Source organism: Micropterus salmoides, unplaced genomic scaffold, assembly GCF_014851395.1.
Source record: "Micropterus salmoides isolate LMB-PRFRI ecotype aquatic unplaced genomic scaffold, ASM1485139v1 Ms_hic_scaffold_13, whole genome shotgun sequence".
NCBI classification, from domain to species: domain Eukaryota; kingdom Metazoa; phylum Chordata; class Actinopteri; order Centrarchiformes; family Centrarchidae; genus Micropterus; species Micropterus salmoides.
Window position 1 is genome coordinate 21,698,815 of NW_024040374.1, and position 27,685 is coordinate 21,726,499.

The 27,685-nt window shown below is 41.1% G+C and overlaps 2 protein-coding genes across 9 annotated transcripts in view; both read right to left on the minus strand.

Moving 5' to 3' along the window:
- Positions 1-21,025, minus strand: part of unc13a (unc-13 homolog A (C. elegans)) — a 49,983-nt gene extending 28,958 nt beyond the window's left edge. For all 6 annotated transcript variants that reach the window (XM_038716195.1, XM_038716197.1, XM_038716194.1 and 3 more), the window contains exons 1-20: positions 20,680-21,025; positions 15,959-15,988; positions 15,739-15,838; positions 14,273-14,390; positions 13,101-13,224; positions 12,413-12,483; positions 12,178-12,226; positions 11,440-11,469; positions 10,420-10,615; positions 6,719-7,522; positions 6,256-6,349; positions 5,193-5,239; positions 4,920-4,998; positions 3,562-3,567; positions 3,213-3,287; positions 2,901-3,120; positions 1,648-1,875; positions 1,232-1,373; positions 533-702; positions 237-352 (exon numbers count right to left, since the gene is read on the minus strand). In XM_038716195.1, the coding sequence (XP_038572123.1) occupies positions 237-352; positions 533-702; positions 1,232-1,373; positions 1,648-1,875; positions 2,901-3,120; positions 3,213-3,287; positions 3,562-3,567; positions 4,920-4,998; positions 5,193-5,239; positions 6,256-6,349; positions 6,719-7,522; positions 10,420-10,615; positions 11,440-11,469; positions 12,178-12,226; positions 12,413-12,483; positions 13,101-13,224; positions 14,273-14,390; positions 15,739-15,838; positions 15,959-15,988; positions 20,680-20,701 (2,721 nt within the window). In that variant the 5' untranslated portion in view covers positions 20,702-21,025. The remainder of the gene's footprint in view (positions 1-236; positions 353-532; positions 703-1,231; positions 1,374-1,647; positions 1,876-2,900; positions 3,121-3,212; positions 3,288-3,561; positions 3,568-4,919; positions 4,999-5,192; positions 5,240-6,255; positions 6,350-6,718; positions 7,523-10,419; positions 10,616-11,439; positions 11,470-12,177; positions 12,227-12,412; positions 12,484-13,100; positions 13,225-14,272; positions 14,391-15,738; positions 15,839-15,958; positions 15,989-20,679) is intronic.
- A 923-nt stretch (positions 21,026-21,948) lies between these two features.
- On the minus strand, positions 21,949-27,429 carry hmg20b (high mobility group 20B). Of its 3 annotated transcripts, none has more exons than XM_038716204.1 (9): positions 27,297-27,429; positions 26,852-26,953; positions 25,770-25,970; positions 25,260-25,380; positions 25,031-25,080; positions 24,858-24,924; positions 24,399-24,614; positions 24,002-24,134; positions 21,949-22,616 (listed from the first exon to the last, which is right to left on the minus strand). In XM_038716204.1, the coding sequence occupies exons 1-9, from the start codon at positions 27,342-27,344 to the stop codon at positions 22,604-22,606; spliced, it is 951 nt and encodes a 316-aa protein (XP_038572132.1). In that variant the 5' UTR covers positions 27,345-27,429; the 3' UTR covers positions 21,949-22,603. The 3 variants fall into 3 exon arrangements, with proteins under 3 accessions (XP_038572132.1, XP_038572131.1, XP_038572133.1); XM_038716203.1 differs by having other exon boundaries at positions 25,031-25,083; positions 27,297-27,427; XM_038716205.1 differs by having other exon boundaries at positions 25,031-25,083; positions 26,852-27,009; positions 27,297-27,313.
- Between the last annotated feature and the right edge of the window lie 256 nt (positions 27,430-27,685).

Genomic DNA, 27,685 nt, shown 5'->3' on the forward strand with positions numbered 1-27,685 from the left:
GTGGCCCGGATATATGCTTTCTTTGGCTTGTTTTTAATTTTGCAAAAAATCCGCCCCTCACATAAGTGTTATGGAGGAAAAATTACAATATTTCCAAAGATGTAGTAGTGGTCAAACATAAAACACCAGTAATTCAAAACAGTATTTAAGTACAGTTCTTGAATACATGTCTTTTGTTACTGTTCAAACAGACACACACACACACACACACACACACACACACACATTGAGCTTACTTCATGCAAACAGGTGTATTGAACGTGATAGGGGGCGACCGTCTCCTCTCCTTTGATCTCTACATTAATGTGCATGCGGATAGCTCCGGACACAGCTGATTTGTCTGTGCGCTTGTCTGTGAAGAGCACAAGACATACAGCAGTTAACGAACTGAAAAAATCTCCACCAGAGGTTAGGTCAGTCATATTAACTGCAAAGTGAGGTGAACTGATGACGGTAGAAAGAAGCTGTTGTATCAATACAGTATAAGTGACGTGGATTATCATTTCAGCAGACACAATGGGATTCAACTGACCCAGGTTGTACCAGACGTCCATTTCTCCGCTCAAAGTGCGCACCTCGATGATAGTTTGACCGAGGAAGTCATCTGACTCCCGCTTGAACTTCTGCTTCACACGAGACTTTATGTCGTCGTCCTCATCCCACACTCGCACCTTGATGCGGTCTGAGGAGTTGTGACATTCACTGAACAGACAGAACCAGAGTCAGCCGGTGCTACCAAATATAGTAGTTACTTTGACAGTTGACCAAGAGGACCAGATTAATTACCATCATGACTCATTAAATATCAAAAGTGCAAACAAAACAAATGTAAATATATTTTCTTTAATAAACAGAAAGCAGGTAGAAATGTTTAACAGCACCAGTGCCACAACTAAAGCTAGAAGGTTTGACATATGTGTATATATATAATATATATATATATATATATATATATATATAAATATTCATAATCTATTATTCTTTTAAGCTTCTCTAGTGTTCTGTCTTTTCTATCATCATAAATTGAAAATGAAATTTGTTCAGCCAAAACAAGCAATTTGACCTTGGGCTCTGACTTCATGATTAGCATTTTCTTCTAATGGCATTGCTTTGGCTAAAATATAAATGTTAAAAATTACCAACATATTACTTAGTAATGAAAACAATCATTATTTGGAGCCTAACTCAACCCTAACTCAAATTTCACATTTCCAAGAGTGTCTTGACTCACAAATTAAATGTCTCCTCCCAGACAGGGTTGAGGTTGCCGTAGATGGTCTTGGTCCTCTTTTTGGTCTTTCCCACCTGGACGGTGACATAAGGGTCACTGGAACCAGTTTTATCCTTGGCTTGTAGACCCTGGGCACACAGCACTAGGAAGAAGGAACAGAATGGCAAGCTGGTCAGCCACTGTGTGTGTTGTGTGTGTGTGCATTTGGATGCAAACAGATGCCTCTTAAATCACCTGACCTTCTGCTCTACTGCCCCACAAACACCACCTGTGCTCTCTTCATACAAACGGCAGCTTGTCTCTTTTTTATAGACACAAACACCTGACATGTGCTGTCTCCTCTGCCTTTGATGATGACAGCGGTGGCCAAATCTGTTCAAAGCTACTATATTGTTCTATCTTGACTCCACTCTCACCTGTGATACTGATCTTGGCCGACCATTTAGAGGTGCCATCGAGCACGCTCTGTTTGATCTGCTTCATGTGAGTGACGTGGGTGGCCTTGACGATGGCGAACACCTCCTGAATGAGTTCGAAGATCTCAGGTTTGTTCCTCTCGCGGATCTTCATGCGGTCTTTAAGAACCATGATGATGTTCTGGGTACGGTCCTCCGCACCATGTTTGGAGCTCTTCTCTGCTGCTCCTGGTTAGCGTAAAAAAGAAGACGAAAATGATTAGATGTATAAAAGCAATTACAATTCGTATCATATCAGAGGTGTTCAATATAAGATGGCTTATGCTTGCCATACAGTCATTAATGGTAACAAAAGTAGAGCATGGACAATACATAGGAATATGTATATGGAATATTTTGTTATAGGAATATATGAAACTAACATGCCAATTTATTTTACAAAACAGACAAGATTTCATTCATGAAATATAGCCAGGGTTTTCATCACCTACACCGTCAGGTGATGAAAACCCTGGCTATATTTCATGAATGAGAGGCAGACACATTTGCAGAGCTATAAAATGCTGAGGAAACGAGAGATGGAAACGAGAGGTGGATGACAACAAAAGATAAATGGCTTTTAATATCCTCTCAAGAAAACAAGGCAAATAAGAAAGGGGGAGTGAGAGAAGAAAGAGGAGGACTCTGTTCTTGGCATTGACAAATAGAGAAAAGAGGAAATAAATGGACTAGGTAGTTCACTGTAAAAGCAGCCCTAACGCAGCAAGAAGTCTAAAACATAAAGTCAGCAAATGGTTATTAGGCTCCAGTGAATATTTTATACTATATTTTAGCATCCTTTGTCACTGTAAATATAATGTGGGCATAAGCTGCGCCTCCTATATATCCCAGAATGTTATTATTATGAGTTAGATGAGAAGATCAGTACCACTCTTGTATCTGTGCTGTCAATGTGACACCAGCCTGTTTGAAGGTAACAAAATCTGCCTATTAGCACCAAAAAACCCTCACAAATCAACACGCTATATCTCATTTGTCTAAACCTTACAACAACATTCAAAGCATATGTTTGTTGTGTGTTACATGTTCCCCTTGTTTCCAGTTTTTGTGCTTTAAGCTAAGCTAACTGTCTCCTGGCTATTGCCCTGTATTTAACATACAGACATGAGAGTGGTGTCATTGCTAGATTTAAATTACAGCATCGTATTTTTAATCCAGTTTTCAGGATTAATGTTTTGCGACATTTCACTTACTTTGCAGACAATCAGCATTGAGTAGATCTTGGCACTTCTCGTGGCATTTGACCCCACACTCTGTACAGCGCATGCCCTGGCGAGCAATACCCCACAGCAGTCCCTCACACTCATAGCAGTAAGTAGGTGTGGTGGCTGTCCACACTTCGAAATTGTGTGGGGTGGTGCAGGAGATGGGGTAAATGAGGGCCTGGAGGGTCTTCTTGTAGACATGACTCTTCTACGAGGATAAAGAAGTGAGAAGTGCATGGTCAGTTGGGTGTTGAATGTGCTGGAATGACTTTTGACATGTGAGTTAATATTGTAACTGACCAGTTCTTCGTTATGCAGTGTGCTGGACGTCAGGGCCGAGGTGATGCCTGCCTTCCTGGAGTTCTGAACCAAGGACTGAGTGGCAGGAGAGAGGAGGGGTCAGTTTCTCTCAGCTCCCACCTTGATATCTTATTCAAAACAAATCTCGGTGCAGTCAATGAGGCAATTTACTTTTTTTGTATTTTTACTGTCTGGCAATATTCCCCTGAATAGTTACAGTAAACTCAAGGTGAAAGGTGCAGAATTTAAAGTGCTTCCTCTCTTAAGAGTGATCAGTTTGCTCAAGACACAAGAAAAATACACCTTTGTAACCTGTGTTTTGATGGCAAATGGTGTTGGTGTTACTCACCATAGCCTGTAGCGGGGCAGTTAAGGTAGGAGGAATAAGAGAGAGATTTTAAATTAGAAAAAGACAAGAGGGGTAAATTTCCATTGAGAGTAAAAAATGATAAAGAGAGATGTTGAGAAATGATGCATTCATTGTGCATACTGTAATTATTGTGATTAAACAAGAATGGACTTCCACAATAAAAGCATGGGTGGGAATCAAAAAAAGTGACTGTATAGTCAGATCTGGAGACTTTTACGAAGTCACAGCTGCAACCAAACTTGAGCATTTGATATTTAAATGAAATAGCCTGTGATAACTGTCCGATCAATTACATGAGACAGTCTGACATGGTGCGAGTGTGTGTGTGCATGTGTGAAAGCGAGAGGAAGAGAAACAATGGTGCACCTGCCTGAGCCTCTCAGTGCGTAGTGACTGTAAATTTGTGACAGCAAGATTAATAATGAAGACAGTCATCTGAGATAATTACTTGTGTGTGGCAACGCTTGGATCTGGTGTGTTTAGGAAAATGGCACACTGAGTTTTGCCTGGCAGTTAATATAAAGAGCCAATTTCCCCTAGCCTCCACTACAAAGGGTGTTTTTGCATTAAATAGTTCAAAATTTTGTCCAACACTGTAAAATTATTTGCTTTTTTGCCAAAAGTTAGAGAAGATTGAAACCACTCTGATCAGTCTGCAGCCAGTTAACATAGCACAAACTGGAAACAGGGGGAACCAGCTAGCCTGCCAGCACAACTAAAGCTCAGGTTTACCAGGTAAGCCATTTCCCCACCTTCCAGACTTCTGGCTGCTCAGTTAATCAATCTTCTCTTCTAACTCTTGGAAAGAATGCAAACAAGGGTATTTCCCAAAATGTGAAATTGTTCCTTTCTTTCATTTGTCTTTCTGAAAAGCTGAAACGTGATACAATGTGTGTCCATCCAGATTCTGAGATTTCTCTATACTTGCTAGTAAAAGCTGAAAGATTTATCCAGAGGATTTATATTTCCCAAAGTCTTATGCCTAATTAGGCAGTGTCAGGGAGTCATGGGCACGATGAATGGTCTGTTAAATGACATCTAGCAGACATCCCTGCCAGGCTGTAACAGCAGGGAAATGTATTCTCTGGTAGCATAGTGGATGTACTGCGGTGGGTAAATAGACAGAGAGGAAGAGGAGTAAAAAGGAGAAATGATGAAAAGAAAAGTACAATTTGGTAAAAAGAGTAATAATAAGATGAGAAAGGACAGCAGGTAATCAGAAGGAAAACAGGAGATGGTTTAGTAGATGAAAGTGCTGACTGCTGAGTTGAGTGATAGATGGACAGGAGAGATATGAGACAGTTTGGGGAATATAAGAGATTAGTGCAGAAACTCACCAGATCTCTGACCAGAGGCATAGCTTTCCTCTTCCTGAGATCTGGCATGCTGTCAATGCTATACAGAGCGCCACCCATCCTGGAGACAAAACATGCAGAGAGCAGGGTTCAACACCAGCTATTTTTTAAGTTACAGTTGTTAACTTGAACCTGGACATGACAAATCAATTAGACAATCAATGCATTCGGACATTAAGGCCATGGGCTTGCCTTTCTGTTGGTAAGTTATAGATTTTCATTGGTCATAGTAGTAACAGCGTCATGGTTACTTACCCTGCTGATAAAAGCAGAGAGGCGATGCCAACACTTTCACCTCTGGCCTGAAGAGAAAGAGAGGCAAGCAGGGTGCCATTAGAGATGTAGTTGGAAAAATAGGAACCATAGCAAATTACAGTACTTCACATAGTACTTTTATATTGTTCTTTCTACAGAGAACAACAAAATCGAGAGATACTGTATTAGTGTTCCTTAGCAAAAAGCACTATTTCATGGTTTCACTAGTAGCTGTAACCATAATGACTGCAACTGTGGGAGATAGAAAGAAAAAGGAGGAGATGAGGAGAGTGGTAAAGCTGAGTTGTGTCTTTCTGAGTGAGTGTGGGGATTATTGACCTTATCAGTGGCTTCTGTCTTTGAGAATCATAGTAATAGTAGATAGTAGATAGTAGCCAGATGGCCGTGCGTGCAATAATTATTCTAATTCTATCTTCTCTATTATTGAAAGACATGTTCTTTGTCTGCCTGCCTGTTCAAAGACTGACTCATGGCGCTGATACTCACGTCACACAGACGCACAGAAATAGTCATGATTAGTATAAATGGCAGACTTTGAAAATTAAACTTAACAGGCTTACAGCAGCTTCTGATGTGTTGTTTTTCTATGAGCCGCACAGGATACATTCAATATAGATTAGATTGATTAACACACTACTGGCCACACCCACCTGAGGGTCTGCTCCAGCCATGGGTAATCAGAATGGACTACATGCAAATCGCTACGAGGATGGGAAACAACTGAAAAGAAAATAATGAAATGGCAAAACAGTACAAGGGGTAAACAGAAACTATCAAATAAACACAAGACAATATAATCCACAACAATAACCAAGAAAATGGGGAAAATGGTGGACCAATCAACAAAAGCTGGAAAAAAACACAGTAACAGTAGTACATGCAGGGACTGATGCAACAAGTCAGTGAGCTCAAGTTGTAGATTTTTGAATTGAAGCAGAGTAACAACAGAGAAGACATATTACCCAGGCATTCACCTGGCATGAATGCACACCTTTGTGCACAAAGATACACTAGGAGACACACGCACATATAAAGGCTATACCTCTTGCAGCTGTAGTCGTACTCTGCTGAAAAGTCGGAGCCAGTTGGCTTTGGCTCTGGCAGGACCAGGCTCCATGATTTCCCTATTTGGGAAGCTAAAAGAATATTTGAAGAAGGAACAACATTTTTCATTCATATATGCGCTCTGTTAGCTAATGTAGTAAATGTACAGTTATTATGAAGATAACTATCACTTACTAATAGAAGTAAACACCATAAAGGGGCACTCCACTGATTTTGCACTCTAAGTTTATTTAACATGTCACGAGGAGTACTCGTATTAAACTGGCTCTCAAAAGTCTGAGAAAATAATCATGTCATCAGGCAGGGAGGGTCTAATGAAAGGTGGCAATACGTTGCTTTAAGGGAAATGAAGGATTCAGATTTTTTGGAGGATTAGTGTTGACAGTGTGTGAAACCTTATTTTTCCTGTATGAAGCTGACAGTGTGTGAACAGTGTTTACCTTGGAACAGGTGGCTCTTCTGTTTTCTCTTCAGGAGCTGGAGGGACACTTTCTGCTGTTGGAGGCTGCTCGGTGGGTCGAGGTGCCTCCAGCGGTACCTCGGACTTGGGCTCAGGCTCCAGTGGCTTGGTAGCTGAAACCTGTGAGGTTGTTGTGGGGGTGGATGTAGTGGTGGTAGACAGAGCTGGCTGGGTGTGTGCAAATGGAGACTTGGTGGTTTCTGTGCTGAAAGGGGGCAACGTGTTCTCCTGTGCGAGTGGAGGTAGACCGGGAGCTGTGCTGGGGGGCTGCGGCTGATCATGGGCAGACTGCTGCTGATGCAATGACGCCTGCTTCTCCAGCGGTGGCCTTGTGGAGGACAGACTATCGGAGGGGGGCAAAAGGGTGGGGGCAGTGCTTGTGGGTGTGGGGGTGTAGGGCGGCTCTTGTTCTTCACTGAGTGTGCCGTCAAGTGGATACATATCTTCATCTTCCTCATAAGGCATCTCCTCCTCATCTTCGTAGTACTCTCCTTCCTCTGTGTACATGTCTCCATCCTCTTCGGCATACAGCGCCCCCTCTTCCCCTCCATCTTTGAGGTAGCCTCCCTCGTCGCTGTAGACCCCCTGGTGGTCCTCCCCATCCCAGACTGGGGAATCCTCTTTGCCGTAGCTGACGGAGGAGTGGCAGGAGTGGTAGGAGTCATTTTCATCGTAGAACTCTGAACCTCGCAAGCTCTCGCCGTCCTCAGGAGCAAACTCCTCGCTGAGCTGAGAGCTGCCTCGACTCAACTCGCCTGACGAGGCGTACCGACTGTCTGTGGGACTGGAGGGAAGGGAAGATACAGACAGCTGTTACATAAACACACCCACACAGGTTTAAAAGTAAACTAAGGGAGTTCCCACACTTGCACAGTTAGGAGTTTGGCACTTAAGGAACTTGTGTCGGGGCCAAAGAGGGAGACAGCTAACCAATAGGAAAAGAGGAGTGACTTTTAAACCAACCAATAAGAAAACTCTGAGCAGGTGGGTTTTGGCTAGTGATGCATCTATGCAACTGAAGGGGAATAATCTTTTTAGTAATGGGAAAGGTTACTATGGATACTAATTCACACACAAATTAATACAGAAACCCACACCATATAAAAATATATAAATAGGCCTACTCAAATGAAAGAAAGTGAACCTGGAGAGGTTGAGGGTAATTTAAAATCCTGGCAGAACAAAAACAGCCTCTTGCAGATAAATAAGTGAATAATATTTATCCACGATGATGAATGAGGCTATTAGACATTGAGACAGACCATGAGTCAGAGAGAGACTGGAGACACATGCAAAAATAATTTCTTACACACACAAAACAGACACGCACTCACACTTATTGTTTCGCCTCTATTGATTACAGTCATGTTGGTTCAATAACGCATGGGGCAGGAGCAGTAAAGGAGAGAAATGTATTACGGCTTCGAGCTGTGAGTCAGAGGGAATACACAAGTACGGGTGAATGTACACACAAACACTAAATCATGACACCCCTGTTCTTTTCTATTCATCACCTACCTCACAATCTCCTTCCTGTCCAGACACGAAGTCTGACACAGACAGTGACAAATGCTTGCATAATGAGTCTAAATACATGTCTGCCCTCTTTCTTAGAAAAGAATAAAAAAAAACAACAATGAAATTAAGATGAAAATTAATGTAATTTGTCATGGCCTCTCTGCTATGGCCCCATTATTGGGCTGAAGGCATCCTGCTGTCTTATAAGTGAAAATTAAATATGTATAATTACCAAGTAAAGGACACTCAGAATAAGACAGGGCTCTTCTTAAAGTCTCACATGCAAGATGAGGCTGTAATAACAGGCTGTCGTGAAAACAGATTATCACACACACACACACACACACACACACACACACACACACACACACACAGAGGCTCTTCCACAAACTCCAACCAACAATTAACCTCTCTGTCTCTGAGTGTTATGAAACAACTCACACATACACGCATCTTGTCAATCACTTGCCCACACACATAAACACAAAACTACGTAGAACTTAGAGTTTAACAAAGGTGAAGATGAGTATGATGCATATTTTTGTGAAACTGATTTGGGAATCTTCACCAGGAACACAGTAAATAGAGATGCAGGACCAGTAGTTCTCTATAAAAAGTACAGAATATACATATACAGAGATAGGGTAAGAGCGCATGCATGCAAGCACAGTGAGCGAGGAGGACGGGACAAGTCCACCACTGACGTCACAGCGAGACGGAGTCACAGGCCGGAGCAGGAGGAGGAAGAGGAATTGGAAAGGAGGTACAGAGACCCACCTATCGGACAGTGAATGCCTACTGTCTAGAGAATACTGACGACTGGTGCGCCGGCTCGACCCTGAGCCTGAGTCGATATCGCTGCGCCCGTTGGTGGCCGAGTCTAAACTATCATAGCGTCTGGTAAGAGGAGCAAGGAGGAAGGCAGGAAGGAGGGAAGAGGTGGGAGAGGAGCATCAGTAGAGCTCAGTGCAAATCTTTCAAAGAAAGCTCTAACCAAACTGAGCCGCTGCGTTGCTTGGTTAAAGGATAGGTTCACAGTTTTTCAAGCCTGTCTTGAAACAATGGCCGGTTGTGACCACTGAAGCAGAATTTGCTGGCTGTAATCATTCATCCTGTTCATACTGTCCATTAAATGACCCCTTTCTATTGTGCTCACAATGTAAGTAAAATGCACAGTTGAATGAAGCAGGTATATTCCAGTTCTTCTTTTTTAGTGTCCCTCTACTGCACAACAAGGAAACACTGTCAGTGGAAACACAAAGAGGGATTTTTTTTACTAAACAAACTGTTACTTTAAATTATATCTACTTGATTTTATTAGAAATGGATCTCTTACTGGCTGCTATAAACTGGAAAAAGTATTACAGCAAACAAAACCTATTTAAATGTTCATATAAACATCTGACTGTTGTACAAAGACAGACTTGAAAAATTAAAAGATATTCTTTACGTTTCTGCACAAGGACCTCTCACAGAGGCTGAGCACTTGAAGATCTGTTTAACCCACCTAAATCTAACCAAATGAACAACAACAGGACAAACTTTCTGTTTCAGCTTTCTGAGCAATGCATGAGTTTGAAACATCTGTCGCCATTGAAAAAAATGTCCAAAAATGTTCAGCAATACTGTTATGTTCAGAAATCCATTAATTTTCTGCACAACAAGTCACACAAGTTTACCTGATGCTCACACACTCAACGTGCACACAAAGATGCAGGCACGCACACAGGCATTCACACATGCACACACACGCACAGAAAAGATAACCACAAAGGCCCAGTTCATACATGACCTGTATACAAGAACTGTGCGCCCCAGCATGCTTGTATACACTGAGGCCAGGGTTATTCTCTAGAGGAGGAGAGCACAGTGGGACAGCATGTTACCATGTACAGCACAGTAAAACAAAACAAGGCCACGGGGGCTGAGCTGTCTCAGGGCTAAAAGTTATTCACTTCAGGAATATTTGTTTAAGAAGGGATGTGTATATTATATCGTCAACATTAACCAGTCTTTCTTCTTTAGGGATTTTTCCTTCCTTTCTCACCAAAAAGATTCCTTTCTCCCTGTTGCTGATACTTTCTGACAACCCAATGGTAATCTCATAAAAAGAAAACTCAAGTCTCAGTTGTGGCTATGTAGTGGCTGCAGGGTGCGTGTTACCTCATGACTCTGTGGTCGTAGTCTAGCTCATGGATGTCGTCGTTGTAGGAGTGTCTGTAGTGCTGGTGCCTCATGGGATACTGGTGCATGGAAGCGTTGGGCTGGGAGGTGGTGTAGTAGGGAGGCGGGATGCTGTTACTGGTCTCACTGCGGTAGTCGCTGTCCCTGTCATCCACGGCGCTGTCTGGATCCTCGTCTGTTCACACAAACACAGCGGGGACAAAGTGAGGGGGCGAGATGAGAAGAGGTTCATGGCTCAGAATTGTATTATACAGTATTTGTATACTAAATAGTAGTAAATAAATGTTTTTGATCTTATTTTTGACTATATTTAAAAATAATTTATATTTTTTGATGTTCAATTCTAGCATTCTTTTAAGGAGAATATTAAATGTAAATCAAAATGTAGATTATTATATAATATCTATAGTGCACATAACCTTTTTTCAGTCCTCAGTAGTATCTACAGTTATTCATGTAAGGCTGCATACTGCACCAACAACCTCCAGCAATACAGTAAGAATGGAAAGATAAGCAAGGTAAGAAAGGTATGTAGCCTACGAGGCAAGACCTGGGGCAAAAAAAACTCTCCACTGCACTTGGCACCAGTCACTGCTGCTCGCTAAGCTTGTTGCTTTGAGTGCACAGTAACAATTGAAGGTGACTCAGATAGTATATGGCAGTCCAATGAGTTACGCTTGCATGACACCCCCATCCCCAGGGGAAATTACATCCTTGGAAAAAACTCATATGTATCCTCAACAAACACCACATAGGTTATTTTAATGTAACTTTACTCAATTTAATTCCAACAGCTTGACTTTAAATTTGTCAGGAGATTACGGATACGAACTGAAAGGAAGTTCAGAGGGGATGTGTGGAGGAAAAAATATATTTTCAAGGCAGCTAATGGTCTCAGAGGAAAACTACACAAGGAGATCATTACATTAAATGAGACATGGACAATAAATACAGAATTACTCCAAGTCATTATAGCAGAAGCGCATGAAAGAAACTTACTTTGCTGATCTCCCCACAGACTCCAATTACCTGCAAGGAGATATAGGGTTGGAAAAACTCAAATTAGGTTTGGGCTACAAATTAAACACACCAGCAGTCCACAAAGCCATGTAAACAAACGTGGAGATTTATAGCCCTGAGAAAGACCTATTTTGCAGAGGGTTCATAAGTGAGGTAAATCAGTGTTTGTATGTGTGCGAGTGAAGAAAAACACGAGAAGCTCAAAAAGCTTAGATCAAAATCAGCTTTAGTTCAAATGCTGCTGGCCTTGGTGCTGCTAAGTAACTAAGAACAAAAAATATGCACATGCTGACATCATCTCTGCACACACACAAGCATCATGCCACCAACCCAAACCCTGTGTCCACAGATTTATGCTATGCGCACTTATCCACCTGCTCCCTGTGTCATCATCACTAGACAGACAGCCAGGGTGGTGTGTGTCTGACAACCCAGCATATGTCAGTTCATATTCATCACACATCTAGCACCTATAAGTCATTCTAGTGTTCAGCCAGGCTTGCATGCGTGATTTGTCCCATCAGCTTCCCTCCCTCCCATCTTCCATGCTTTGCTTCATCTAGGAGCCTTAATTTCTACCTCCTGTCTAGTCCCTTTATCAGTACGAGTCACAACGATTGAGCAGAGGGAGTGAGGAGAGAAAAAAAAGATAAGGGGCGTAAAATAGACACAACAGAACAGGAGGAGGTGGACGCAGAAGCGGCGTCTGACACTCACAGCATTGTGTGGATGGTGCATGGAGCGGTCGCTCCTGTTCTTCTTGATACTGAGGGATAAACAACAACAGACATCTTGGAAAATAAGATCCAGCACTTCTTCTGCGGAAATTTGCTGGTAAAAATGTTGACTCTGGCAATTCTGTTATTAATGGCCGAGTGGAAGATAAAACACTGTAAAATTAAGGAATAAATAGAGTGTGTGATGGGAATGTAGAAAAGAATGAAGTTCTTACATCTTGATCTCTCATTGCATTTAGTTGTTCAAGTTTCTTGGCCCAGTACCTGGCCTCTTCCTCTGGAATGTCTGCAGCACACAACAAAAACACTCATCATGTTCCTCGCCTCAGCACATCTGATATTGGACGTATGTCCAACATATGTCTCTCTGTATATTCCTCTGATATGATTCTCTGTGATCATATCACACAATCTTCCTAGATGTGATGAAATTATGTGTTGAAATTGCATTTTTCTGAGGACCGAAAGCTATCACTTACAATCGAAATCTCCAGCCAAACAGCCAAATGGACCTTGTGGTGAGATTGTATTACCAACTGCTATTTCCAAGGTCAAAAATGAACTCTATATATCAAGTAACAGCCCCAGAGGTAGTGTTAGTACTAGTAGAAGTAGAAGTAGCAGCAGCAGCATTAGTAGTGAATGTAAAAGTATTAGGACTAGCAGTGCTAAAAGTGGTATACCACTTATAGTACTTCCACTATCATTGTTATAATAACATTGATAGTGGAAGTACTATTACTAAGAACAGTGGGAATGTATTTTCCTGTTATTTTTTATTTTTTATTTTTTTACATTTTATAGAAGAATATCCATTTATCTAAAATCTAACATATATAAATGGAACAAATTACAGAATGAAGCACCAAGTGGGATTAATACAATTATCATGAAAAGCCAAACCTAGTGGCAGTTCAAAGCGGGTGTCGAGCAGCAGCCGGTGAAAGGTCGGGTCTTTGGTTCCGCAGATCTCATTCTCAGCCATGATTGCATTAGAGTCCAGGGTCAGCCACTGGCCTGGGCCCTCCTGAAAAGATAGAGGACTATGAAATATGCCACAATACTTAGTGCATGATAAAAATACCTTTTGGTATTGTGCTTGAGGTCTGTCATTGTTCAGCATCTCCAATATAAATAATGAAGAAAATAAGAAATGTAAGTTCAGTTCGATTGCCACGTTATCATTAGCTTTGACTAAATCTCAAAGCTTTGAATTTGAAAAAATCACTGTGCTTTGCAGCTGTTCACCAAGGACAAGTTACAGCACGTAAACCACAACTTGTCATTTTTACATATCTGTTTGTAAACGAATTTAAAAACCGAGATACAATGAGTTGGCATTAGAGGTGGTCGTGGTCGTATTTTTGAACTTTAGAGAGAGCCAGGCCAGCAGTTTCCCCCAGGCTCCGGTAGTTAATTGCCTCCTGGCTCTAGCTTCATACTTAATATATCGATCATACTTCTCATCTAACTCTCGGCAACAAAGCCAATAAGTGTATTTTCCAAAATGTTGAACTAATAAATAAAAAACATCATCCTAGATTGGGTAAAAATGTACCTACTGATCTGATCTACTACTACTGACCTCATCACAGAACATTATCACCAGTTAGCCAAACAAGTATTTACCTACAGTTACTAAGTTCATTAAGTGGCTTATTTAACCAATTCCAAATCATTGTGCACATAATTAACAAGCCCAATAGAATATATTTTACAGGCATCAGGAAATGTGTTATATTATGCAGGAGGACTAGATTAAAAATGAAAGCAGTGTGCAGTTGGAAAAGCGCTATCAACAAATACTGAAACATAAAAAATAAAACAAATCAGAGCACTTACTGCTAACCAATGCTGATCACTTTCAAAACAAAATTCGAATCTCCATCATTACAACAACAATTTATCACTTGCTGTTTAAATACATGCTGTTTATTTACTTACTGTTGGTTTATTTCTTATACATGATCATGTAGCAGCTATTGATCTGTTGTCCACTTCAGAAACAGAAAACAGTAAGCTAATAAAATCTAACACTGGAGGATGTCTGAGCCAGAGAGAGAGGTGGAGCGTACCTCATTGGACTGTCGTATGCTGCGCAGTGGGATCCATAAGGTGCCCACCATGGTGTCCCAGATCAGCCCTTTATTCCACACCTCCACTGTCAGGCCCAGATCCAGGCGGTTTATTTCGCTGCTCGGCAGAAAGAGGAAGAGGCAGATTAAGAAAAAGAGAAATGAGTTAGGAAAAAGCAGAGGAAACAATAAAAAACCACAGAATGTTATAAAGACCTGAGTGGAGACAGGATTGTATACAGAAACCTCACTGCGTAAAGAAAGAAATATAGTGTATGCCATCAGGAGCTGCACTTAAATCTGGTGAGGGATATGCACTGTGATTCAATCTGCTGAGGGAAATGAGTCATTCAGCATGAAGATGGAAAGAGCTGGTGATTGTCAACGGGGCTGCCGGCAGGATATAAGAGAGAACACAGACAGGACAACAGCAGAGGCAGGGATCTATATTTCTGTATGGCAAACAAAAGAGAACTCTTTGCCCCCTTTTTCCATCAAGCATCACTCATACCAGCTAGGATTTGTAAAGTGATTTCAAATATGACTGGCAGATTATCAGATCTCATTGTCCAACAGTGCCTCTCCCCAAGCCTTCTGGCTGCCTTAAGTGAATCAAAACCTAATAATAGCCACAGCTTTGATATGAAAATACATCTTTCTGTTTTCTTGAGAGCCAAGGAAGTAATCTCACAAATGGCTGAATGGTGCTCTGCTTCACAGAAGAGAAAAAAGAAGAGGAGGAAGGTGGCAGGAGATGGAGAAAGTGAGGGATCTAAAAAGGGGAAAGAAAGTAAGAGCTGATTTTTAGTTTAGAGATATGCTGTAATAGATTAAACATAACAACAGTACAATGGCAAGATAACTCATTTTTATCTGTTGTGTTAGGCTGTTTTTTTCCTTTTCAGACAACTTTCTGGAGTTATGAGGTGTCATGACGCCAGGACACTGGCTGTGTGAACTTTGCTGGAGAGACCCAGAGAGGAAGCAGGAGGAAGAGGGCAAAAATAACTCCTTTTAGGGGGTACAAATGCCACAGCTGGTGGCTTATGTTGCCGAAGAATTGAACCACTGAGGTGACATCTCTATTCATGTGAATTATCTGTATTCATTCCTTATTTAATGCCTATAGTTTAAAACTACTTATATATTAATATGACTTTGCATCTGCAGTGCTCTGCCAACCTGGGACCTGGAAAAAAGCCCTCTGTCCATACAACCACAACTCTAACTTTGTGGGTGCAAGAGGAGGAGAAGAGAAAAGGGTCACTGCACTATAGGTGAAGGTGAGAGAGAAGGAAGACAAGTAGGTGTGAAGAGTAAGAGTAAGAAATTGTGAGCCAAATTGTGCAGGAAAGAATTAAGCAATACTGCATAGCCAGATTAACAGAAGACAGGGGCTGAAAGAAGGAGCGCCATAGTGAGATGAAAGGGGGCAGGAGACGTGAGAGAGGGCAAGAAGCACTCACAACATGAAATCCTGCTCCCAGCATGGCTGAATGCCGCGCACAGCGATGGTTGTGCTCTTAACATTCTGCACCTTCAGGGTCACGTACGTGTTAAATTTCTCTGTAAAAAGTAAAAAACAAATACCATTAGTCACGCTACTGTGTGTGTGTGTTTATATGGAACAACCTGATTCAGTAAAAATAAGAAACAAATGGATGATATCAGCGGGTCAAAACTCACCTTGGGGTCCATCAAGCTTGGCTTTCTTCACTGCAAACAAATTGAGAAAAGAACAAGTAATCAGTGACTAGAAGCTAAAATGTCAGCTAAAATAACACATTTCCAAATGTGCTAATGTGACAGGTTTGAAACATTTCACTGGATGCTGATGTTCTGCATTAGCAGAACATCAGCATCCAGTGAATCTACAAAGGCTTTTCTCAGGCCTATACTGGTTGGCTGGTGATTGACAGGAGCCTGGCATTTTAGAGGGGGAGTGGGGTTGGAGAGAGTCTGATCTTCTCAGCCTGGGACTCCTCTCCTCCTCTTTTGGGCAGAATGCCACAATCTCAATATGAAAGACTGTGTCTGTTCAGCAGGAGGTGTCAGGATCTCTGAGTCACAGGGCCAGAAGGACAGTTTGTGCAGGTGAGAGTAAAAGGTGACGCCAGGCAGGTAGGAGAGCGGCCACATGCCTCGTCCTCTCTGAATGATGTGTGTGTATATATTCCTGCATGGTTGACAACGGGAGGCGTTGGATAAAAGATAGAGCAGCGCTGCTTTTTGTCTAACACACACATAGACGAGGCTCTGTCGAGGTGCCACTTCCAGCTCCTCCACGCAGGGACCTCTGAAGGTACCAGACTGACTTTTAAAACCAGTGACGTCAAAAGCCTATTCATTATTCATTCAATCCGGCACCCTGTCGATACCCAGCATCCCCGTGTTCAGCAGTGAGGTATTAATATTCAGAGCTCTGGTTTTTAATCCTTGCTGATTGCCTCTTTTCACTGATGTTACATTTCAGGAAGGAAATACAAGGAATCATTTAAAATCAACTAATTGGACTTCAACAACAAGCCCTTAAAAACTCCCTAGTCATGTGGCTTGGCTGCAAGAAGAATTACTTTATAATATATGACCTAAAGTCCAACTGTATAATAGAGAAAGATAAATAAATAACCCCTGTTGTTCAATCAAGAAAAGCCTAATAATTTGAGTAGTAAAGGTGATGCTGACAAAGAAACACATTCTGAGTCATTTCCTTAGTCAGGAAGAGCAGAGCAAGCACGATAATCACTGAGGACAAATTGGCTACTAAAATTAAAGTCACCCCAGCAAACCCTTAGGATAACGCTTATCACTTAAATATGTGTCTGATTCATGAGGTAGGTGCCAGAGTAACTGGTCTGGTGGAGCTTGTGCTTCTTTGCCAACTTCAAAGCAAAATCCCCTTCCTGATATTTTAGCTGCTGACGAGGCAAGTCATGCCTGTGGGGCATGGAAGGTTCTTTTCCATGGAAGCACTGAATATGACTTTGACAAAGAGGCATTCAAATTACTTTTTTTCTTTGCTTTAAATAGACAGTAAATGACAGATGCTCCTTGGCTGCATCCTTGCCAAAACCCTCCCTCTCACACATACACTGTCCTCTCCTCCCCATCAGCCAGTCATTGGTCCTCTCTCTCCGTCACCCACTCAATCACTCGCTCCTACAAGCTCCCCCTGCCATGTGGCGAGGATGCACGTGTGCTCCCTTTCTATGTCTTTCTCTCGTGCTCCATTAATCTCTCTGTGCAGCTGGATGCAGGCAGAGCGGGCTGCTTCCCCAACACTAAAAATAACCACTTCAGTTTGACAGGAGCGGGGGGTGCCGGAAAGGGGGGGGGGGCTCTTAGCTCACAGGCATAAGACTAAACCACCATTGCTGCAGTAACAGCACAGGGAATGTGTGAAGGGGAGTAGGTGGGGGGAAAAGTGTTGCATATTTTCTGCAAACCCTCAACAGAAAATGTTGAGCACCTGCCACAGCAATTAAAGAATCCCATTTTCTGTTTGAAAATTGGACAAATACATTCACTCATGCCCTGATGTAGAGGAGCCAAAGGGGCTTTTCATTTCTTGAGGTTTTCCAATCAAACACTTTCAAAGAGCCCACACCAGACACAGCAACATAAACCTGCAGACGGCGAATGAAGTGAAGATGATTTAAAAAGACGATTAAATTACAAATGGTTACAAAGACTGAGGTCATTACAGCTTGTCCCTGTGTCCTGCAAGATCAAATTCAATCACACAGCTGCTGCATACCTTTGGGAAGATATTAATAATAGTGATTAGAGTATAACTGCTATAAAAGTATGTAATAGTAGTCACTGATGAATGAATACTCCATTCATACAACTAATGAAAACCTGTGAGAAATATTAGAATTTGAAAATATCTGTACCTGAAATGTAGGTGCAAAATGTAAAGACAATGCAGACTTACAGTATATATACAGTATTTACTGTATCAAGGCTATATGTAACGGTATATATAGCTTGAACTGACTTGCTACATTTGCTCCTAACTATTTCCAGACTCCAAGTAACCCTAGTCATTATTACAGCAACGCAGCAGTGTGTTTGAAATGGTAATAAGACCCAGAACTAGCCATATTTATTTCTAATGCAGGACTTTCTTCCCTAATGATCTCAATACATATGTAAATAGTCTTAAATAGGTGTCCGGATAATGCCTTAATGAAAGAAGGTGACGCTAATGAGGATGTCTCTCATGGCTCACTCTGTTATCATGCATGAATTGGAATTTCGCTACAGGGGGGTGACAGTAATAGGACGGTTGCCAGATCTGAATATGCTTATTCAGCCTCTGTGGCACATGCTATCATTTCAAAGTCTACATCTAACATCACGAGATGTGGAAGTAGAGTATACACACATCTCTGACAAGGTAATTCCACATTACCATTACTGCAATGTAGCCCAACTCGTGTTACCAAGGTAAACAGCCATGCGTATTTTCCTCTTCATTTTTTCATTCTTCTCACAGCTGGCGTGAAAAGTATAATATCAATATAAACCTAGCTGCAGGCCCATAACAGAGTGTGTAGAAATTAATGAGAAAATGCCAGCAGAAACCTAAAATACCTTTGGGGTTGCTATGCCAACAAAGCTTCAAGACATAAAGGGACCACCAATGAGCCTGAATCTCCATCCTGACATCTGTGCAACCAGCTCTAGCTTTGGTGTCAACAATATACAGTAGCAGCCTCTTCATAAACACTACTAAGTCTGCTCCAACCTCTCTGTGAATCTGAGGGAATCAATTTCCCATCTTTCCTTCACTGCTCCCTGATAAATAAGATCGAGCACCATATTTGTACCATATTTATAAGTGTCTCAGGGAAGGAAATGAGACCAAATCTTAGCGTGCATGGTGCAAATGTGTTCCTAATTTTAGGGAGTTATTAAGGAGTTGTTATTAACTGTTGCAACTTGGGAAACTCATACCAATTCATTGAGGATTTAAGAGAGCTGTTGATCTGTACTGAAAGAATGCTGTAACAACATGTATGAGGTTCTGAGTGTGGTAACACACAAGAAAAGTGCAAAAAAAAAACCCAACTCAATTACTAATGGGAGCATTTTTAATCCTTATGACACTTAATGTGTGGTTCCAAGGACAAGGATGCATGACAAGATGTGTATGTGGATGAATGGTAAACTTTTGGTTGCCACAGTGGGATCTGGGGAGGACCAGAGGTTATTGAGAAGCTTCCAGCAAAATCCCCAGGATAATGGTATTTCACTCCCTAGACATTTTGCACAATCTATCCACCCAGTTTAGGTGCAAATATTGCAGTTATTCAATTTAATTTAAATAATATCTGACAGCAAATGACTCAGATTTGGTTAATTCAAAGAGTTAAAGTCTTAATAAATGGAGTTCTGTAGTCCCATTTGGAGCTCCCCACACATAGAGGTTAAAGAAAACTCCAGATTCACCAATGAAAAACAACATGACTTTACATATGACCAAACATACTCTGCCTGTAATTGAGCACATTTAAGGGCTTATGGTGAATCCATGAAAAGCTTTTAAATGTAAAACAGATGAGATCTCTTTCAGCTCCACTTTCTACTAATTCCACTGGAGAAATATTCACAATATAGACAAGATTATAGGTTTAATCGAAAAAATTACATACACCATCGATGACTGAAGGAAGATATTTGACAAGCTTTAATAATACAGTGCAACGTCGGGGCCCGTTTAGATAGCCTAGAAAACCAATTTGGACAGTATTGGGGGATTTTGAATTATTCAAAGACAGAACATATTGTTGTTGTCCTTGTAGAGCTCAATCAATAGGATAAATATAATGTAAGGATGTTGCATCCAATCACGTGGCTTAAAGAAATACTGTTAAGAAACGTTGTAGGCTACTGCACACGCCTATTGTTACTTCGCGCAAACTGAGATGAAATGTCTGCAGTGGAGATGATTTGTAATCAAAAAATAACATAGGCTAAAACACCCCACGCTTCTGTCACACGGGGACAAACTGAGAGTGGATTGCATCTGGTTTTACTACGTTTGACGGCGGCTGCCAGAAAGCATACAACTACTCCATAAATCAAACCGGTTGTAGCAATGCAAGGTTTTGTAAAATAAACCCAGGGCGTCATCCAAGACAGATGGAATGAACTATTTCAGGGGAGAGATTTGTCGAAAAAGAAAATAGATTAAACTATAATTTGCTTTAAACTGCCATTTAACAGCACAGCAGATGTTAGCAAAATCCCTGTGCAAGGCGGCTATTCAAAAATACTGATGGGTGAATCGTTATTGTCACAAGTAAATCCCCAAAAGACAAGACTTGGAGCTATTTAAGCTGCACCAGAGCAGGTCGAAGAAGCGGGACAGCAACAGACACTGTTAGTTTTTCTCTTACCTCCAACACACAGCAATGACATTTCTTAATTGCGCCTTTAGTACAGGGTCCAGCTTCTTCACGAGCTTCCGTAATTGAGCTAATCTGTGCAACACTGAGCCTGGGAATGAAACGTTGGGCTGGAGATGGAGAAGCCTGCCGTCGCTAGCAGAGACCGGGACCGGCAGGGCTCCTGATGCCAGATTAAAATGAAACTCTTCACACTTCGAGAGTGAACACCAGCGTTGCGATCCTCTTTGTCCCTTTTGTTTTTTTAAATGGCGTGTCTGTCTAAAATGAGACCCTTTTCTCCCTTTCTGTCTCAGCTCTCCGCTCCCCAACACACAGCCATCTTGTTCAGCTTCAGCACCACCGCTGCGTGGACAGCGCCTGGCAGTGACGTCAGAGATGGTGATTGTGGGGGGGTGGGGGGCGGTGCTGAAACACCCCATGATTATCCTCCCCCTCCATATTTCTCCGAACATATCTCAGAGAATTAGGAACTCCTCAATTGGTATCCTCGCATAATATCAAAAGTGTCATTGTGATAATTGATTTTGTCAGTGTTACCCAGCCCTACTTTTAAGGAAACACGAGTGGAAAGCAACTGGGCAATAATTACTTAGCAGTGAGTCAGTGAAAGGACATTCATCTTCACATGCAGGAGTGTCAGTTGTAAGGCAGGGGCTCTTCAGCAGAATTTCAACTGGAAGCTTCTGTGCAGCCTGGTGGCATACTGTCCTTGTGAATAATTATCATACATTGGCTGCTATCCCTTCTTGGGGTGCATGCACCAGCAATTCAGGAGTTTGAAAAGATTTTAAAATTTCACAGAGATGCTGGGACTTTCCTGTAAGAAGGTAATCATGACGCACACGAATAATGCAGGTGAGGTGATTTAGCTCAATGAAACTTAACAGGAAGCAGATGGACTGTTTCTGTGCCTAACTTTAAAGAATACAGAAATAGATAATTTGTCATTAGATGTTCATCTTTGTGCCTTGAATATCTCATTAGCAAAATCGGAGCCAGGCTCAGCCGTGTTGCATATTTACCAAAGTTCATCCCACCTTCATCCTTTCAGTTAAAGAAAAAACCTGCCAACAACCAGACTGATGAAACCTTAAACGCTCATCCAGAGTTAAGACCGTTTCCTGTGTGGGCCAACAGCTCCCCCTGCTGGATCACAACATCAGCTGCAACGTTACAGTATTGAGATGGGATATTTCAAATAATTAGGCGTGTTTGACAATGATTCAAATAATCAATAATGAACACATTCACCTTTTGCTGGAAACATTTTCAGTATGGTTTAATGAACATTTCAGAAAATACAAATATACTTCACAAATATATAATATTCTGACAACATGTCAAACTGCTTGTCCATTCAACAATCTGCCATTATCAACGTAAATTCCAACATTTTATTTTCACCCCTTCCAGTTTTTTTTTTCATGCATTCTAAATAACACTACATACACTTTCACCACCCCCCAAACGCCAAATGACATTTATTGTAAACTAATAATTAGATTTGTCTTATTGGGCAGGTCATGGCCCTGTAGGTAACTGCTGATTCTACACAATAGGATTAGGGTCAATCCAAATTTACTTAATTAAGGCAGATCAGAAGATAAAATTACATTACATTTAATGAAATTCCTGAACTGTAAAAAACCCTCAACACTGTCACAAAGATTTACATTCGCAAAAATACTCATGTGCATGAATACACATATTCTGCAGAATACACATATTCATTAAAAAGAGGCATGTAGATATGGACTGTGTGTGTGGTCTTTGGAAGTGTTCATACCCTTGCCTTTACTATCCTTGAGATATCCATATGCTCTGCTGAATGGCACTGACTTGACCTAATACCATCGAGCCTGTCATGTGTCCCTCTGATGCAGGAATTAAAGGGTCTCCAGCTTGAGTCTCCTCATAACTTCTCACTGACAATGAATTAAAGCACACAGTTAGGGAAAAAAAAGAAAAATATCAGGAATAACTATTATATATGGGCTACCAGAATTGAAAGTTGAGAATTACAAACGCATTCAAATGGAAAATCCTGTTGAACTAAGGTCAAATAATTATGTGGAGAATAATGAAGAATGAACATTTTCTAAAACTATTTGCTCCTTGTCAGGCAGTTCACCAAGCTTATCATCGCTGGCACCATGAACTTGCTGCAGACCTGACCATACACTTTGGCTTGATGCTACTCATGTATGGACTAACAAGTAAAACAATCGTCTGTGTAACGACTTGGAGGATTACCAACACTGCAATACACCTACATAACCAACAACCTAACATATAATAGTATTATATAGTAGTATACTAAGTAGATGATTAAGCTTTTCCAGATTCTCCACTTAGGGGGATAAAAGCATCTGATCAATGAAAAACAACGGCCCTTGACACTTGACGTTTGACCAATGAAGAAAAAAAAAAACATCTTATAAGGCTGCACCTGATTAGTGTGCACTGTTCACAGCACTGGACCTCAAACGTAAAGGCAATGGTCCTTATTCATGAACTAGAGAATTTGTGGCAACAAAATGTATGAGTGGTCCAGACCAGAGTGATCATAAAGGGATAGTCTGCTTTCCTTCACAGGAAAACACACGAATCTGACTTAAGCATTATAATGGCTTCATCTAATGAATTTGTAGTTTAAATATGGAATATTTAATTTGGCAAAGCAAAGTTCTCTCCCTGCAAGTGCTACATCAGGGTCTTCAAGCAGGTCATTGTCAAGTATTATCCTCAACTCTATGTCTGTCACAGTACAGCGCTGCTCTGATGGCACATTGTTGGCAGCTGTACTATTAATATTCTTCAACTCTTTTGGGTCCTAATACTACTAACACTTACACTGCCAACTGCAATTTCAGGGGCGTTTATTGCTGCTATCTTTTGAACGCACATCTCCTCATGAACAGGTGACATTCATCAGGCTGAAAAGAGCTATTTACAACAAGTTTCTATAGTTAAGAGAGTTTGGTGAATCTGACGCTCATATGAGCACCACGAAAACAAAAGTAAAATAAGTTTAGGATAAGAATATGAAGCCCAATATTTTAGCAACCACTCAATGATGATGAAACATTTAAACCCAGCACACAGAATTATACATGTTTAAAGTCTGGTTTAATCTTATGCTTTGATGGAGAAATGATGACTGTGTGTAGCTCCAATCTTATAATTAGGCAAGGTGAAGGGCAGTGGATTCATTAGAAGAAGAAGCAGAGTATCAGCGCACTGGATCTCCCAATCTTCTTTTTTAATGTTGCAACCCTACACCAGGTCGAGTCTGGGAGACATTAGTTACCTGTCAAAATGAGAGAGGACTTCGCAAAGCTGGGACAGCAGGGCACGATGCTTGTGGGGGTTTCCCTCCAGCACTCCACTGAGACGACTCAGGTAGGAGTCCAGGTTCCCAAGAGATGCGGTCTCACCTGTACCTGTTCAGAAAAGACACAGGTGGATTAAATCCACTCATTTTCTCAAGGTGAAACCTCATGGAATTTAAGCACTCATATGGCCATCCAATTTTTAGGAGTATTAATGAGTATTCACTGTTATTATAAGCCAGATATTAAAGACTCAAGTAGTCATTTAAAAATGATAACATTAAATCAATGCATTTATACTATAGGGCTAAATAAATAACATCTAGCATGTCTTCCCTCTTGCATTTTGCCTCTGACTAAATAAAGACTACTAACCTGGCAGGGGGACTGATGACAGACTGTTGACCAATGTGTGTTTAATTGCCAGCAAGTGTTGGTGAAGAGCCTGGGTACGCTTCTCGTCCAGCCCCAGTTCAGCCTCTAGGCGCTCTTTAGCATTGTACATGTCCTTAATGTGCCGCTGGAGCACTGCATTCTGCTCTTCAAACTCAATGTTAGCCTTACGAAGCCGTCGTAACTCAGCCTCTCGAGCTGAAACCACAGAGAGAGAAATAAAACGGGATTTGATGAGCATATAAGATAATGTCATGTTACATGATTTGTTTAATGTTCAATGGAACTTACTGTACAGTGTCAGGAAATATGTTAAAATATCCTGTTAGCTAACAAAGTAATTGCACAATTCTGCCATAGCTTTGGCACCCAGCCATATTAAACACGCTGGATTTGTGATACGTCAGAGTGATTATTTCCTGTTTTCAGTTCATCTGTTACCTTTGTTCTGATCAAGGAACTCCTCTGTGAAGATAGGGATGTCAAATCTGCTTGAGAGGTCAGAAGCCTAAAGGACATCATTTGAGAATAGACAACTTGGTTTAGTTTGAAATGTATGTGAAAATGGCATACAAACAGAACATACAGTGACACGGTATGGGTGAGTCATGTACCTTTGATAAAGAGGACTCTGAGGTAGTACTGATGATGACAGATGGAGTGTCTTCTGAAAGAGAAAAACATATGTGCTTATTACGGCTCATGTGGCACAGAGTAACGAGATAACAAATATACATTATCTTGCTATTTGCCCTGGTGATGTGGTGGTTATTCCTAAAAATACAAAAACAACACATGCATGAGTAACCAACATGACATATATTACGGCAGCTCTGTTGTCACCTTTCTTGATCCTCTTGTCTTGTATCTTGGCACTGGTGATCTGATAGGCCTCAGTCTGCTGATATTCCTTCAGTTCCTGGGCATACTGCATCTTCTCCCGTTCTGCCTCGTCCAGGTAACGCTGTCAGTGCACAAATAATGTTGTGCTGCTTTACTGAAGCCTAACAGACGAGTCCTTGATTATTTTTAACCTTTTTAAAGAGCTTTTTCTTTGGAAATAGATCATGTAGGAGATTTTAATTACAAAACTGTTTGCCAGCCTGCACATTTAACAACCATCGAGCCAAAAAACACCACTGATGTCAAATATCTTCTAAAAATCTAAATAAAACACCAGCAAAACTGAAATACAGTGATAACGCCTGCAATTCTATTCTTGACTGTGGTTTCTGTGTGCAATTGTGGATACTAGCCCAACTGGCCCAGCAATAAAGCATCATTACATACCCATCGCTCACAGTGTCATTCAACAAGTATGTAACATGTATACCTCCAAATGTGAAAAACTACCTGTTTGTCATTCTGGGCTAATCGTGTCCACTCTGCCCCAAGTCTCTTGGTAATTTCCGGGAATGGTAAGTCAGGGTATCGGGCCCGCATATGTTCTCGTCGTTCATTCAAGAAGCGGACATATCCAGTTACTGGTGCCTTGGGACCATTTGGTAGCACCTTCTTTCTTTTCTTTCCCTTCGGCCATCCTCTCTTCTTGGGCTGCAGAGAGGGGGAACAACACTATCGTGAAGTCAGGGCAACTCACTCATCTGTGCTCAGTAGACAACTACCATAACTACATACTGGGGTTGCGGCAAACAGTTATCTTGAATATTGAAAATATGCTGATTATTTTCTCTATTATTGGTTTGGTCAGTAAAATGTCAGCAAATAGGCAATAGGGAAAATTGCTTGTTTTGTCTGGAAGTCCAAAACCCAAAGATATTCAAATTTGCAGGGTTTTTCGTTTAAAGAATGGCTTAAACTATTAAATCAATAATTGAATTCCCTTCCCACTAATCTTATGTTGACCCACTAATAAACTAATTGTCCCAGCTCTATTACACTGTAATACAACATCCACATTATAAATCCTAGGTTCTACTGTTAGGTATTGTTCAAACAGTTACAGAGAGTTGTTAATTCTCATTTAGGAGGCTATCATTAATGATGCTGTTTAATTGTATTACGATAAAGTGGGAGGTAATTTTTCCAGTTAAGGTTAGTTTTCTGTTTTAATTTGTGGCACTGTCTATACTTGTTATTTTGTTTCTACTAGTCTACTCAACTGTTAACAGGGCATTGCCATAAAATAGCATGCCTCATCAAACATACCCTGTATAAATAAAAAGTTAAATACATTTCTGTTAATGTGTCCCCTCCTGAAACATTATGACCTTAATGAAGACATGATTTGTTGCCGGACTGTTGTATTAGTGCGAATTACTTTCAGCTACCTATTGAAATGGGGGCTAAACTGTTTAACTCCTTAACAAACTGGCCAATGAAATATTTTGACAGCCTTATTACTTCAACGAGGACTAAATTAAAGGAATTTATAAGTCATGTTGATGGGGCCGGTGAGATGTAGCAATACCCACCTCATCTTGTGGTTGATCTGCTGAATGTGAAGGTTTGGGCTGATGTGATGCATCACTCTGCTCTTGTTTGATCCCTCCCATGATATCCGTTCGTGCAACTGACTATGAAAGTGAGGAAATGAGTCTTAATCCGTTAGGGTTATGCCGTTGGAAGAAATCTGAGCAGAGTAATATGAGAGGAATTGTAATAAAGATGCGCACCATCGTACATTTTAGCATTACTGTCTGGACAGTAATGCTAACCTGACTGCTAGCTACCACACACAACCACAGCAAACAACGGACAAACGTTAGCTAAGCCGAACTGCTCACTCTTTACAAGGAAAATACAGGAAAATATATATTCGTGCATACAATCATGTTTATTCCCTCAGGACAATTGTAGCTGTAGTTTTATATTATACTATTTCTACTTTTTTTTTTAGATAAACGTTTTCTAACTCACCCGATAATGAGTCCCTCGGCCAAACAGGAAGAGAACCCTGTCTGTCATCTGATTGGTCGGTACCGAGAGTCATGATTGGTTGGTCCCTGACCCGCCTCTTAACCCAAAACCAGTATATGCCGCATTCGAAACAGTTACCATGGGCGAGTTGAATCTCAAAATGTTTTGCACCGGTTTGCAACATATTCAGATTGAACGACATGTTTCCTTGCAACGTTCTGCAATGGGCTTCGAGGTATGTTTTCTCCCGTTTGGTGGGCGTGTCTCAGGTGTTACCCAGTCAGGTTTGTAAACACAACGGTGTTAAGAAGGCAGGGAAATTCAGTGCGTTTACGTACACAACAGGGTGTTCAGGGAACCACTGTTTCCGTTGGAAAAAAACCGTTTTG

Excerpts from the sequence above, each read along its gene's own strand:
- hmg20b (XM_038716203.1), bottom strand. The coding sequence starts at position 27,344 with ATGACAGACAGGGTTCTCTTCCTGTTTGGCCGAGGGACTCATTATCGG. Across the intron at positions 25,381-25,769 it reads TAGCCCAGAATGACAAACAG|CGTTACCTGGACGAGGCAGA; the intron begins GTAGTTTTTCAC and ends GTGCACTGACAG. Across the intron at positions 24,615-24,857 it reads GTTCCTTGATCAGAACAAAG|CTCGAGAGGCTGAGTTACGA; the intron begins GTAACAGATGAA and ends CTGTGGTTTCAG.